Source organism: Eucyclogobius newberryi, unplaced genomic scaffold (assembly GCF_026437365.1).
Source record: "Eucyclogobius newberryi isolate DKJ021-1_F unplaced genomic scaffold, fEucNew1.0.hap1 SCAF_9, whole genome shotgun sequence".
Classification (NCBI taxonomy): Eukaryota; Metazoa; Chordata; class Actinopteri; order Gobiiformes; family Gobiidae; genus Eucyclogobius; species Eucyclogobius newberryi.
The window spans coordinates 8,128,911-8,145,090 of NW_027316532.1; the positions used below are offsets into that span (position 1 = coordinate 8,128,911).

The following is a 16,180-nucleotide window of genomic DNA, read 5'->3' on the forward strand; positions in this document are numbered from 1 at the left end:
GCCTGCTCGGTGTAGGCAGCCTGAAGTTGCACCTGCAGGAGAGGCTACTCCAGGTGCTCCGCCTTCTCCTTGTTCTTCTATTCCCTCTGTTTCTCCTCCATTCTCCCCTGTTTCCCAGCCCAGTGTGTCCCCTCCATCCTCCCCCATGGCACGCCCTGTTGTGTCCCGTTCTGGTCGCAGGGTTTGCAAGCCAAATAGATACAGGGACTTTGTCACTTGATATGTTACTCCCTGATGTTTCTAGTGCTGTATGTGTGCGGCCTAATTTTACACATATTGTACTGTTCGTATTGTGTTTTGTTGATTATTCTACTGTGTGCTCAAGGTTATGAGTGTCCTATTTGAAATGGGGACATTTCATTTTGTGGCAGGGGAAGACTGTAACATATGATTTTATTTAATATTAATTTCTGATTGATTTACTAAGGGAATTTATCATTTCATTATAGTGTGTTGCACTTATTTTATTTTGGGAACATTTATTCTGTATATTGTTTCAGTACAACCCTTTTTGTTGACGCACAGGAGTCGAGTTGAGAGTTGAGAGCACGTGAAATAAAGAGACGGCTGCTCAAACACTGTCCTGCCGTGTTGGTCTATTTTAGCACAGGAAAATAACAGAAAACCCACAACATTATAAACTCAACTGTAACCCGCAATACCCACTGCCTCAGAGACTGGTGAGCCACAAGAAATAAGGGTTACATTAGCTTAGCATTAGCTCCACCGGAGCAGACAAGTAAGATTCTAAAGTGATCACGAGACCGCCTTAAAACACAGCGTTAAAGCAATAATTTAGTAGTAAAGTAAAAGTGCACCTGAGTAAACAGTTCCGTTGCAATGTAGTCCAGGAAATGTAAGCTCTGAAGACTGTGCTCTGCAGACGGTCTGGAGTAATGAGAGGAAAACACGGAGCACGCAGCTGGCCATGTGGATCACAGCTGAAAATGTAAAAAATACGTTGGCTAGAAAAAGGTGACGCCCCCCAGGAGAGCAGGAAAAAGACCCGAAAACTCCACATTTTTAACAGCTTAATGTATACGTTTAAGACAACCAATAGTGTTATCTGAAGCACACAGGGGCTTATTCATAACTTCAACTAGCACATTCTGCAAAAAAACGAAAATCACACATTTGAAAAAAAAAAAATTTTTTGGGGTTTATCTCAGTTTCACCGAGGCCGACATGTACCGGCATTAGGGCTGCTGCGCCACCAAGTGTGTACCTAAGTCTGTGTACCTAAGTCTTAGGTACACACTCCCCTCACCTTACCTCACCTTACCGACCACACGCGCGCGCTCGCTCACCTTCAAGTGCGTGCGTGTTGTCTCGACTTACCTTGATGCGAACATAACAATGCGTGCCCAAGGACGTGTCACTCAAACACGCCGGGGGAGTTTTGCGCAAGAAATAATTGCCGTTAAAACAAACCAGTGCAATATAACAAACACATAAAATGACGGCTGGTTTAGCGGTTCTGAACATCTCACTAAATGTTTCCATTGTCATAAAGTATCATTTAATGGAAACGATTCAAAAGAATGACCGTAATAAGTCAGTGCAGTTCATTCATTGCTGGAGGGGCGGCCACACCCTCTTTTCTTCCCAGTGGCACAATGGGCTTGTAGCAGGTGGAGGCACAGTGTATGGTATTCACTGTATAACCCAATCAGGATTTTCTAGTGTTCAACATTTTGTGTGGGTGCACATTTAATAAATACTATACAATACTAAAATAAATAAATGCAATACTTTTTATTTTGTTTAAATGAAAATGTGCCTGAAGTATGCAAAAGTATCCAGTCTCTTTTTCCTGGGTGCAGCCTAACGCAGACAGAAGTTTCCTGATGATTACTTAAAGGTTGAACATTGACCATATGATTGAATAGAGTCCATCTGTGTGTGATCTAATCGCAGTATAAATGCAGTTCTGTGATGAGAAGGTGGAGGAGCAAACTGAGGAGCATCGCGAAGTACAAAGAACACACCAGACAGGTCAGTGATAAAGTTATGGAGACGTTTAAAGCGGGTTAGGTTATAAAAAGATTTGTAGGACCACTACAATCTTACCATGGCCGCCCACCAAAATGTACGGACCGAAGTAGTGCACTGATAAGAGATGAGCCAAGAGGCCCATGGTCACTCTGGAGGAGCTGCAGAGCTCCACAGCTCAGGTGGAGGGAATCTGTCCACAGCACAACTATAAGTCCTGCACTACACAAATCTGGGCAGCACGTGCCAGTATACTACAGAGGTTGTTTCTTCACAGGTCTCCACAATGAACCAGTAGCATAAGTTTTTGCAAGTCAACGATGTACTTTTAGAATTTGTTCTGAATCGCAAAGGACAAGCACAAAATCTAATGTTTGGAAAGAAATCTGTTGGGAGTGTTTTATAACTCATGTCAAAGTGCACATTATTATCATTACTAACAGGGAAGTACTGGATGTTTGAGAAACTCTGGCTGCCAAATAGCATCTCAGTCTCATATGTTTTGGGACTGTGCCATTATTCATAAATACTGGACTGAGAGCACTTTAAAACCATGTATCTGGGATGTTAAACTCCAACAATGGATGGAGACCTGTGCAACGTTTGGCTGCAGCAGCAGCAAAAAATTAAAATAGCAATTATGAGATGGCTGACAGGGGCCTGCTGTCAAGGACTGGACTAAACTAACATTGGACATTTATTACATGGAAAGACTGAATTTTGCAATACATTTACAAATGACAAATTTGACGGTCATTTGGACAATTACAAAAAAGGACATGACTACTCTTTCTTTTTGGCCTTTTTTGAATATACACAAATAATACAATTATATTTTAATGTTTTAATGGATAAATAAGAGTAAGCATAGTTAGTGGGCAATGTTTTCAGGTGAACAGATAAATCACTTACAATGGTTTTAATATTTAAACAAAGTAATCACCACAAATGAAGAAGTGAAGTAGTGAAAAATAACTTTATTCCTCAAGTAAAAAACTATAACATATACAAACTGTAACATACAAAATATGTTGATGTCCAAATCTAACTTTGGAACTGTAGGTAGAACGGTCTGAAGCAAAGCAAAATAAAGTGATGTATCGTGCAGTTTACACCAACGCATAAATTGGAAATCTTTGTAATGTGCAAAATGTACAAAATATACCCAAATAAAACCCCAAACAAAGCAGCGCCTTATTATAAATGACTGAATTGTAACTGACATCGTAGAAACTTATTCATCGGTCTGTAGATTACAGTTTCACTGCAATTTGGAAACATACATCAAGTTAATCATGTGAATATTATTTTCCGGATTTGTGAATTATAATAGGATTAGGCCACTTTGCCACACCAAACATGAAAGTGCAGTTTTGATACACCAAATTAAGCCAAATTCTGTGTGTAACCAGTGTAAATAATAATCAAAGGCAAATATTTACCATACCATTTATATCCTCTTTTATATTGCAATAGATATTCTATTTTAGCCACAATTCAGATGTGGAGAACATCGGTATCAAACTTGTGAGCTCAAAGCTATTCATGATGTCCCTCTGCATTGACATGTCAATACCACACATCTGCAGAAAAGCAAAGAAAAGGTTGGATAGGTATTTTGGTCTAGGCGTCCAGAATAATAGTGAACAACCTGAGGCACACACTCACCGCCTCTCTCCTGCGGCGCTCCTGTTCCCTTCGACGGGCAATCTCTCTTTCCTTGTTCACCGGTGCTCGTAGCGGAACAAGCTTTGGTTCCTGAATTTCAGAGAGCGGGTCTGTACAAATCCTCGGCAGAGAGGTGGGTTTTCCTGGAGACTGGCGTGTTTCACTTTTAACCAGCTTAGACAAACTAAAGCAACAAGGTTTTTAGATTTAAATAACAGTCACCAACCATACCATTCTGACTAATAGACTTTGGTCACACTTTAGTTATACCTGTTGTTTTCATTGCTTTCTTTGTCAGTGTGTTTTTTCAATTGTTTTTTCTTCAGCTCTTTCTGACATTCTTCCATCTCCATCGCTGCCTTCCTAAACTGCTGAAAACTCTCCATGGAGGACTTGATGGGGCCCGAGGTGACCGACTCTCTCACTACTTTAGCCCAAGCCTCAGCATTTTTCAAAACAATGTCCTACATAGACATAAAATTATTATTATATTATATGTTCTGTGTTCCTTCTTTTTCTGGGTGGAGTTGGGGGGGTAATACAAACCTTTTTGGGGAGTTGGGATTTGTCTGCTTCCAAGGTTTTACTTGTGTTGCTGCAAGTGAGATTCTCAGGTCTGAAATCTAATACAATATTACAGTAGTAAGTCAAGAGTGCTTGACAAACTAAGTGAAATGTTGCAGTCATTTGTTCAGAACAGTGACTTACTTGACCTGCTCTCATCCATCTCAAGCGGCACTGGACTGTCGCTCAGAGGGGACAGCAAAGGCTCTAGCTGAAACACAAAATACAATCATCAAACTATATGTAGAAATCAACAGATGCCTGATGAGAACCAGGTTATTAGTCCAAGCGTCTTACTAAAGAGGCCCGATTGATGATGGGAAAGGTTAATGGCACCGAGAGTGCTTGGTTACACAGTACACACGATACAGAAAGTGGCTGGGACTGCAGACTGGGCTCTTACAATGGATGTCCCAAATGCCTCAGGACAAAGCCATGACAACGATGCCATGTAGATTCCCTGCTCAGGGATTTTACAGTACTGGCTGCAGCATTGCAATTACAGCCAACCATATCACAGATTAGTGTTACAGGAACATACGAGACAAATACCTTAAACTTGAAGGATACCAACTCCAACATGATCCCTGGAGAAGCCATTGGGGACAAAAGTGTTGATAAATCTGTCAAACAGGAAGCAATATGTATTGATCTGAGCTAAGCTACTGCGTCAGGCAATAGAGGAAATGAGAAATTAATGCAGCTATATCCAAGGACAGTAATGTGGGGCAGAGCTGAGATAGCAGGACACAACTTAAGACTTTCCAACTTATTGAAAGTGCCTCATGTGTTGAAAAAGGGAGTGTGACAGAGTGTTACCTGGGGAAGCCATAGGCAGCTCATTACTGTTGAAATCAGTCGCTGTCTGTTTAGGCTGGTTTTTACTCCCTGCTACGAAGGAGTGCACAGGAGGGAGCGGGTACGGCCTGATCAGGTCTACAGGTGCCAAGATCTTTTTGCCAACGCTAGCACAGGGGCCCACTGACTGGGAAAGAATTCACACTTGATTATAGTGACATATTTGATTTTAAATGACAATATTTCCAGTGATTATCACATACCTTTATAGATCTCTTTTTAGGCCCTCTCTTTGGTGGTGACCCTAAAAAAGGTATTCAAACATTCTTTACGGACTATAATATTTCATACAAAATTAAATACAGTCTATTGATGGGTTTGATGCAAAAAGATTCCTTCCAGAAACATTTGGAATAGCAACGGTCTTATGTCGTTATAGCAATAGATCAATTCAAATTCAAACATTATATATTTTGAATGGGGAAAAGTCCTCAATAAATCTTCACATCAGGAAGGGATAATTTTCCTGAAACCCATGATTATTATGTGCTAGCTTAGAGAATGCAGAGGTGAGGTTGGAACCTACTTACCCCCATAGAAAGAATAAATATTTATCTGTGTAAATTTGTCCATTGCCAAAAGATCTGTTTAATAACATAACTGATCTATGGACCTTAGTGTCAGGCATTATCAAATAATTGGTCAGAAACTTTTTTTCCCCATTTACCTTGAACATCTTAACTTTTAACATGCTTATTTGGTCCAGGGCATGCAGAGGAAGACGTGAACATGAGCTCAAGTCATAGGGCGGCTTCAGAGAGCATCATACCTATACGTGTTCTGTTATTACCTGTGGCAAGTGCTAGGTGCAAAGTCATGTTTTAAATATTTTGCATTATCAATTGTAGAGCTAAGACTGAAAGAGTGACATGTGACTTGTAAGTTTTTAATTGTTTGGAGAAACCAAATTTACAAATTTGTAGACAATAAAGTTGACTTAATTTGAACAAAAATAGGATCCTGTTGTAGTTTAAGGCTATGGGTCAAACTTAATGAGAAAACAAATGTTAGCAAAATTATCTACATTATGCAAGTGTGATTTGAAACCAATTCAAAAATACACCATGGGTTACCAAGGTACAAGACAAACAAAGCAGACCTGAATCTGGTGAATAAGTGTACAATCATTTAATGAAGTGCAGACGTCTAACCTGATTGAGAGAGGGAACTCTCAGAGTTGGACTCTCTGCAGGAGCTGCTGCTGCTCGCACTGAGGACTGGCGCTCGAGGAAGCTGCAGGGGCAATGGCTTGGGGGCTGAAACCACTAAAAAATCATTTGAATCATCAAGATGTTCATGCTGTGACCTGACCGTTTTACTTACCAGGTTGCTTTTCATGTACTACAAAGACCTGGGATTTCCAGACATCTTTAAAAATATCAGTCTGACTACAGTCTGGTGGCATGCATTTCTGTTTTTCTGTTAGAAAAAAAATACTTATGTTTAAAATATGCATATTAAAAACAACTAGACAATACAATGAGGTAAACTTACTCAAGTTGTCTTTCTTTAGACACGAGAAGACATAATTTTGGAGCTTTCGGAGCGTGGAGTTCTTGAGCACATCAAAGTCCACCTCAATCTCTCCTAGTGTAGAATCTTGGAAACAGGCCTCTCTGTCGTGGATGATCTTCACCAGTTTCCTCAGTTGCTCCCCTGGCAGACGTTTAATGTCAAGCTTCAGCTGCTTCTTCTCTTGGTAAGACATTGGCTTTGATGATTCATCCTCATATTTCAAGTATTTTCTGCAGTACATGCAAACAATGGCATTAAGATGGTGAACACTACAGTCTAATATAAAAATTCCTTCTGCGTCAGTAACGTACAGAGACTTGTTGTTTTTCATTTTTTCCAGCAGAGACTTGTAATTAGACGATTTTTGTTTTAATTTTGTGATAATCTTATATTTTTTGTCCTTTTTAATCTTGCCCTTCATTTTTGACTTCATTATTCTCAGATGCTCGCTCATCTCTTTTAACTGTAACCCAAAGCAAAGGTGAGATGAACAGTGTTTAGTAAAATTATAGCTGCAGATGTGCAGTACAGGATACTCACCCACGTTTCCAGGTTAGCCAGCTGCACAGCCACGTCCTCTGTGGACTTCTCAGGCTGTGAAGACCTCTCACTGTCTGAGCTCTCTGAGGTCGAATGACTTCCAACTCTGTCTGCTTTTTCCTTCTCCAAATGCTGAACAGGAACACTAAAACTCCCAGAATCCACTGGAATTTTAGCATATCGCGCTTCAAAAACGTCCTTTTTAAAACAGGTTGATAGTCACGACTTTTGGACATAATGTGTATTACAGTTACAGAGGTGCTTTGTAGACCTGGAGCTTTCTTGCCATGTGGACCACCTCATCTGAGGGATGGTTGTATTTGTAGCAGTTGGAAAACATTAGTCTTATGTCAGCAGCAAACTGTTTTGCATTAGTGTATAATCGTTCATCCATTTTGTTCTGGTGAAGAAAAGGGATTTGTATGAATGAGCTTGCATTGTTGGAGAGGTCTTTCTGTGTGTTAAAACTTGTGACCCCTATCTCAGGACTAATTTCTTAATAATCAAGGATCATCTCATTTTATCTTACTCAAGAATATAGATCATCTTCAAAAACATTCAGTGTGCTCTACCTACCCGTACAGTGGCCAGGTCCATGGGTTGTTTAATGACTTCATGATAGTCATGAAGGCCCAAAGCCACAGCGTCCACAGGGCTGTAGAAAGCCCAGGCATAGGCATAGTGCCTCTTAGAGAAGAGCTCCTTCAGGATGTCATTACAGCACTGGAGCTGCTCAGACAAGCGACCCTTTTTGACATCTGTGGATGGGAGGTCTTTTTTGGGGGGTTTGATGAGTCGCCCACTGGCATCCCTCAAGGGACACGCTGTGGAGGGTTCACTTTGAGAGGATGGCACAGCTCTGGGCAGAGCTTGTGGCTCTGCCTTTCTCTTCAGACACTTTGTTGTCTAAATTAAACAGAAATGGTTGAATTGCAAGATACTTAATATTGGACTTTTAAAGAGGGACTTACAGTTGCCTCAGGTATTTTGGGGATCTTAATATGAGGGGGGATAACTGTTACTGTCTGCTGAACCAGGACTTCAGATACTGAAGCTTTGTGCTTTGAATCCCCTGTAGTGCCTAACAAAAGTACAGCGAGAAACTTGATCATAATCTATATATTAGGACATTCATAACTTGTCAGCCCTGCTTACCTGAACTCTTAAGTGTGATAGCATCTTTCCCAATATATTCATTAGTGTTACCCTCTTCTTTAGGCATTTTGGACATGTTTTGCAAAAAGAGCTCCTCCAGGGTTTGTGCCATCACAACAATGTCATCTCCGGGCTGCAGAAATACACAAGTCCTTTTTGAATACAACCACACAAGAAAATAGAATTTCTTCAAGCAGTTAATATTTAAAAACAAATAATTCGACTTGATATTTAAATTGTGGAAATGGTAAATATTGTGGATTGTTATTTCAAAATATTGGAATGCAATAAGATGTCAGTTTTGCCTCCTACCCGATTGTACATGTAGCAATTCGAAAACATGGCGTTAAAGTCTTGTACACATTCAAGCGCTTTCGAATAGTACTTATTCTGGAGGCGTTTCTTGATGGTGCCCAGGTCCATTGGATTTGTAACAATTTTATAATAGTCCTGCAAAACAAAAGACAACCACCATGTTCAACTCATGATTAAAGTAGAAAGAGTACAGAAGGTAATTTTAGAACAAAATCCACAAACCTAAATGAGACATCACTGCAAATTTATAATAAGTAAAGAAATGACATTGCAGAGCAGATATCTCTAAAGAGTAGTGTACTCGCTGGGTTAGTCAGTCTGTGGTGTATTGTGGGTGAGCGTAGTACTCACTGGAATACATAGTGCCACAGCGTCAACTGGCTGTCGAAAGGGCCATGAGAACTGATGTTTCCACAGCGCTTTCACAACAACTCTCTCCAAATACTGCAGCTGGTTGGTGATGCGTCCGGGCTTCTTTGGGTTCACATACTCTGGAGGAGGAGGGTTCCTGATCACAGCGAGACAGGCCTTCACCTCCGCCATGGTACAGACATCAGGATCACCATAGGAAGATCCCGTGTTAAACTCTTTTTATCCTCAATCTTGTTTTCTAGAAGAAAAAAAAGACAATTAAAAAAAAAACTCAACCCAAGTCTATGCGATGATTGATGGCACGGGCAAACATAGATATCACTAGTAACCAGCAGCAACACCCCGGCATCATCAGACTTAAAACAAAAAGATCACTCACGCCTTGTTAAAAGTAATGTTTATGTCAGATACTTTGCCTAGTGAAATACTGAAATATAAACCCGACTTGTGGCTGGATGTGATCTTGATCATATCTAAGGGACACTGACATCTAGTGAATAAGTGTGACACTGCAGTCTTGTACTTATATCTACAGCATGAAGTTTAATGGCATAGATTAATAACTGTTGCAACAGCAAAAATAATTATATTGAAAAGAAAGTGACGGATTGTTTAGTGTATTTTTATTATAACATGTCAAATCCAGACATCAATCAAAAGCCCATAGTTCTGTCCCTTTGCACCATGACCATCCAGGCCGCGTTTAAAGTTTGGCGATCATTATTGAGGTTGTTTATGGTTGTTTATATGTAACATTACGGGCAAGACAGGCGAACAGAAGTAAAGCGCAAAGAATAAAGAGCAAAGAATAAAGGGTAAAGAGTAAAGAATAAAGAGTGAAGAATAAAGAGTGAAGAGTGAAGAATAAAGAGTAAAGTCTGAAGGATAAAGTCTGAAGGATAAAGTTCGAAGGACGGATGCCAACCACCAATAAAAACAACAACCATAGATAAACGTAGACATGACGAAATTATAGAGTCAATGTCACTCACTGACTCAACTCATGTGCAGCTCATAAACTTGAACCAAAACTGAAGCCAAACCAAGAACCATCCTGTGAATGTTTATACTTTATTAGTGCGTTACTGTGAAAGATTTGTGAAATGCTATTATTCGTGTTGTCTCGACTTGGCATCAGAGCTAGCGACAACTTAGGCTAATGCTAACGCTAATGCTAGCATTAAATGCGCAAGTTTTAGCTTTGAGTCAGTAAAATTTCAGAAACAAACACGATATGATGAAATATGACATCATGAATATGATGAACGTCCGTACGTCATTTATCGGTGGAAGACAAGCTTTCGGAGACCACCATCTGTGTTATCTAGCATTTTAAAAAAGTGTTTGTCAAACTTTCAAAACTGCTCTTTCAATACGACGTCTAACAACACGGTTTTTGTTCAGAAAAGTCTACAGTCTAACACTGCCCTGTTGGCACAGAGCGGCAGTACAGTTACCTGGCTGTGGTTTGTCGTCTCAACTACCCTGGTTCTCTCTGGTCTAACGACCCTCAGCTTTTAATGTTTGTCTCACTGTGATTGGCCCAAACGCGCTGCACGTGTTTCCTCCTCGCGCCATAGCAAACACCTACACTCAACATCTGCGGCTAAAAACTGCTAAAAGCGGCTGAAAGCGAAAGGATTTGGTAAAATTATCAGTCTGGAAATGCTTAAAAAAAAAAAAAAGTTATAGAAGCACGTAGGTGTTGGGTTGTCTGCAGCTGTATCTACAAGGCTTTTTGTTAACCTTGTAAATAACCATGCTGCTGTGCATCTGTTTCAAGAGCACAGAGTGAGCGCAGATATGCTCCATAGACAGCCGTCTCGGACTAACGCTGCTGGCCTGCGCCTTGTCTTTCATTCTTTAAATGATTTCCGGCAGGCTGCACGTAGGAAAGCTTAATGCTGCCCCCTACAGGTAAGACCCAGTCCTGCGCCTCACACACCCGTCCACACCGGACCCAGGCCCCGCCCCCAGCGCAGATCAGGGCGGAGCCGGCAGTTCAAGAGAAGACATGAGATAAGATAAGATATTCCTTTATTGTCCACACTTGGGGAAATGTCATTGTTGCAACGCAGGTAGATACAGAGGAAAAGGACAGATAACATATAGGAAGTTTAAAAACACTCTCAATAGAAGAACTCTTAATAAACAAAAACTCTTATAAACAAAAACTCTTACAAACAAAAACTCCTATAGACAAAACCTCCCATTTCCCAACAAGGGATGGAGGGGAAAAATAAATAAAAACAAAAATAAAAAACAGCTAGCGTAAGACAAGATAATACTTATAATAATAATAATGGAAAAATGAACATGTGCATATAACACATCAGTTATATGCACATGAATTTGACACCATTGCATGTGAGCACGACAGTAATTGCACATGAATATGACGGTATTGCACATGGTTAAGTCAGTATTGCGAGTGTTCAGGACTAACAGTGTTTGTAATACAGTCTGACAGCAGCAGGAAGGAAAGACCTGCGAAACCTCTCTTTTACACAGCGTGAAGCTGCTCTCCAGAGCGGACAGAGTGTCCTGCAGGGGGCGACACTCATGGTCCAGCATAGATGTGAATTTAGCCAGGACCCTCCTGTCCCCCACCTCCTGCATCGAGTCCGGAGCGCAGCCCAGGAAGGAGCTGGACTTCTTGATGACTTTGTCCAGCTTCTTCCTCTCCTTCTCTGTGATGCTGCTGCTCCAGCAGGCCACACCATACAGGAGGGCTGATGCCACCACAGAGTCGTAGAAGGTCTTCAGGAGTGGCCCTGTCACTCCAAAAGACCTGAGTCTCCTCAGGAGGTAGAGCCGACTCTGGCTCTTCCTGTACAGTGCGTGTTATGAGTCCAGTCCAGTTTGTGGTTCAGATGAACACCCAGGTACTTGTATGAGTCCACTCTCTCAATGTCCCATCCCTGGATGTTCACTGGTGAGGGGGCAGTGGGGTGGCGTCTGCGGAAGTCCACCACCATCCAGGTGTTGATGGTACACTGAAGCAGTTGTTTTGATGAAAATGGTTTGGAGGCAGCTTGAAGAGATATTTTGGAGCCTGGAAATTTTCCTTTTGCCCCTGAAGATAGTGTTTGATGATGCTTAGGCTGGGGGCGTTTGTGGAGGCGTTTCTGGATGGCATCTGGTTTTGGTGAGGAGTAGATTAGCGTTGAAAGCTGTACAACATAAACAGTAAAGACTAAATCTAAATCTGAAATGTTAAAATCACACACAAAAATACTACAATGTACAAACTAAGTTAAAACCAATCAGTAAATCCTAAAATCTAAAAGGCTATTTTCACACTCAAAAACATTAAAATCTAAAATGTAAGAATAAAAGTGCCAAGTTAATCAGCCTCAGGAGGAGGTTCAGTGGGACTGGTTGTTCAGTGTGTCTCTTGTTGGTTATGGAGAGGTGGTCAGAGGAGGGCCAAGTGGAAGTCAAGAGCACGAGCTGAAGTCTAGAGGCATGAGGGCGCCACCTATGGACAAAATGGAAATATTACTAATGTAGCAATTATACTATCCACATACTTGTATGGTCATTAAATAGATGTTGGTAAGCGGTTTTGGTTTTTAATTTAGTTCTATGCCTGGTCTAATGTAAACGTGGGATCCTCGCCAGAATCAGAATCAGAAAAGGTCAAACAGAATTCACAAACATAGGTACTTGCTTTGGTTATTCAGTGCAACATAAAACAATGAACAATGATAAAACAACCTATATAAAGTCAAAAAGAAAAACAACGACTACACCTCAAAATGCTTGGTGGTCAAAGTAAGTAATTGACTAAATGAATCAGGTGAAACAAGGACTAAGACAGAACTAAACAAGGACTAAGACATAACTAAACAAGGACTAAGACATAACTAAACAAGGACTAACACAGAACTAAACAAGGACTAAGACATAACTAAACAAGGACTAACACAGAACTAAACAAGGACTAACACAGAACTAAACAAGGACTAAACAAGGACTAACCCAGAACTAAACAAGGACTAACACAGAACTAAACAAGGACTAACACAGAACTAAACAAGGACTAACACAGAACTAAACAAGGACTAAACAAGGACTAACCCAGAACTAAACAAGGACTAAACAAGGACTAACCCAGGACTAAACAAGGACTAACCCAGAACTAAACAAGGACTAAACAAGGACTGAACAAGGACTAACACAGAACTAAACAAGGACTAACCCAGAACTAAACAAGGACTAACACAGAACTAAACAAGGACTAACCCAGAACTAAACAAGGACTAACACAGAACTAAACAATGACTAACCCAGAACTAAACAAGGACTAACACAGAACTAAACAAGGACTAACCCAGAACTAAACAAGGACTAACACAGAACTAAACAAGGACTAACACAGAACTAAACAAGGACTAACCCAGAACTAAACAAGGACTAAACAAGGACTGAACAAGGACTAACACAGAACTAAACAAGGACTAACACAGAACTAAACAAGGACTAACCCAGAACTAAACAAGGACTAACACAGAACTAAACAAGGACTAACCCAGAACTAAACCAAGGACTAAACAAGGACTAACACAGAACTAAACAAGGACTAACACAGAACTAAACAAGGACTAACCCAGAACTAAACAAGGACTAAACAAGGACTAACACAGAACTAAACAAGGACTAAACAAGGACTAACATAGAACTAAACAAGGACTAAACAAGGACTAACCTAGAACTAAACAAGGACTAACCCAGAACTAAACAAGGACTAACCCAGAACTAAACAGGGACTAAACAAGGACTAAACAAGGACTAAACAAAGACTAAACAAGGACTAACATAGAACTAAACAAGGACTAAACAAGGACTAACCTAGAACTAAACAAGGACTAAACAAGGACTAACCTAGAACTAAATAAGGACTAACCCAGAACTAAACAAGGACTAACCCAGAACTAAACAAGGACTAACCCAGAACTAAACAAGGACCAACCCAGAACTAAACAGGGACTACTGATGAGCGTTAGAGCATGTATTACAGTATTATAACCACTGATCGAAACTCCATGAATATGAAAATCAATGTGTAACGTATTACCAATGAAATAAGATGAGTAGAGCGTTGGATATCTGTGTGTTTTGAGGACAACTCTCTACCTGCTGAGACATAATCTTCCACAGGCTTTCTGCTGTGGGAGAACTTCAGCACAAAACAATACGGCATCCTCGGTGTGCTCAGGGACAGGGATGGAGCGAGTGGTTTGGATTTCACAGGACAATGGAGAGAAGGTGTCTTAGTTATTTATTTAATGCAAAACTCTAAACTGTATTAGTACTTCTAATAAATGTGTATGTTCTTACCTGGTCTGAGAGGTCCACCCACGTGTCCTGCTCTCATGACGTCACGCTGTGGCTGAGTCGAACAACCTTCGGCCTTCGTCGATGAGAGGTGGATATGGTCCTGTGCTGCTGGACTCCCTGTAGAGAAGAAGACCTCCACTGGTCTCTATCTCTGTGATGAGGGGCCGGTTCAGCTTCTCTCACAGCAGCTGCTTAATCCTGTGGCCCAGCTCCAGACTGTAGGGATGGAGGGTGACCACTGGGGAACCCGTAAACATCCAGAGGACAGATGGCCACAAGAATTAGACAGATGTTTTAAAACAGAGTCCAGTTATAATTTTAGACTCCACGAGGCTAAACCAAGGACCGTTGAGAGCTGGACTGAGCCAAGACTAAAACCAGACATAAAAAGGTCGAAACCAGGATAAAACAAGGACTAAATAAATGTAAATCTGAACTAAACTGGGATTAAAACCGGTCCAGGATCAGAAACATTAAACACTTACTTGTAAACCTCCACTTTTAAGCAAACACAATCATTTCAATGATGCAATGAGAAGCAAGAAATGTATTTCATCTAAATACTGTAAAACTACAAAACCCATCCATCCATCCATCCATTTTCTATCGCTTGTTCCCTTTTTGGGGTCGCGGGTGACTGGAGCCTATCCCAGTGACTTCGGGCCTTAGGCGGGGTACACCCTGGACAGTGGCCAACTTGTCGCAGGGCTGACACAGAGACATAGACATTACAGACAGTTCACTCTCGCATTCATTCACTAGGGCCAATTTAGAGTCACCAATTTTTGCCTAACACATACTTAAAATAAATCTTACTCAATCATCAAATGATAAAAAAACATCTGATATGGATGTGAACTCACAGCAGAAGTGAATTTGGATGGTGAAACATACGTCAATGGGATCCACGACAGAGTGATAGATGATACTCCTCTACAGTAAGGGTGAGCAGAGGACCACCAGGGCACAGGAGGAGGGCAGGACTGACTGAGGTGGGGACCTGGACCTGTTCAAGAGGTACACTATCTCCAATCATTTGTTTAGCATTTACTGCATCAAAAATATATTACTCTTGTAATTTTTCTAAACTATGACATTGTTGCCGCTTTGTAAAATAGCAGAGAAAACTGGGTGGATTGGAATTGCCTTCTTACCTCTTTTCCTTTTGTGTTTCAAAGCCAGCATCCTCCTGAAGACACGTCCACACTCCTTCGCTAGGACAGAGGCAGGGACAGGGCACAAATCCAGGAGGTTGGGGCACTATTGAACACCGAGGTGAGTTAGTTTAGATAAGCCTTTAGATATGAGACATGTTTTGTGATTATACCACAGTCTATAAATCACACTCAGCTCATGTGTCACATTTACCTGTTCAGTTAGAGCCCAGAACTCCGTCCTGAAGTAATAGTCAAGCAACTGGCCAGGCAACACAATCAAGGAAACACAGAAGAGCTCAAGTTACTTCACACGCACATGATTTTGTTGTTTTCACAGAAAGTACTTCCTCGAATACTACCTGGTCCAGACTAGACTAATTCTGGACTCCAGTTGAGTCAAATAGGCCTCACACATAATCACAATAAGTCAAGACAAGTCCTGTAAAGCAGGACTGTAGCTTATGTCATTATAGGAATATAATTCAAATTAGGATTCAAACTAGTATTAACCAGTGGCCCTACAACAATAACTAGTGGTAAATGTTAAATGAAATGTATACGCTAAATATTATTATTATTAATGTGGTGTACTCGACCATTTCTCCAATTGTTCAAATAATTAAGATGGTTCAAAAGTACTGAATATATAAAACACAATTATATTCATTCAACTTCTGAAGTAACTTGAATAGGCTTATGAT

The 16,180-nt window shown here is 40.7% G+C and overlaps 1 protein-coding gene across 1 annotated transcript; it reads right to left on the reverse strand.

Moving 5' to 3' along the window:
• Positions 1–3,473: 3,473 nt before the first annotated feature.
• On the reverse strand, positions 3,474–9,213 carry LOC140354331 (bromodomain testis-specific protein-like). Its single transcript, XM_072439293.1, has 20 exons — positions 8,959–9,213; positions 8,605–8,742; positions 8,293–8,425; positions 8,109–8,218; positions 7,714–8,043; positions 7,409–7,537; positions 7,138–7,335; positions 6,909–7,060; positions 6,577–6,827; positions 6,406–6,501; positions 6,234–6,338; positions 5,733–5,758; positions 5,286–5,297; positions 5,044–5,209; positions 4,777–4,847; positions 4,369–4,435; positions 4,207–4,283; positions 3,931–4,124; positions 3,661–3,844; positions 3,474–3,575 (listed from the first exon to the last, which is right to left on the reverse strand). Exons 1-20 carry the CDS (start codon positions 9,148–9,150, stop codon positions 3,474–3,476), a joined length of 2,733 nt encoding a protein of 910 aa, XP_072295394.1. The 5' UTR covers positions 9,151–9,213.
• Positions 9,214–16,180: the final 6,967 nt, after the last annotated feature.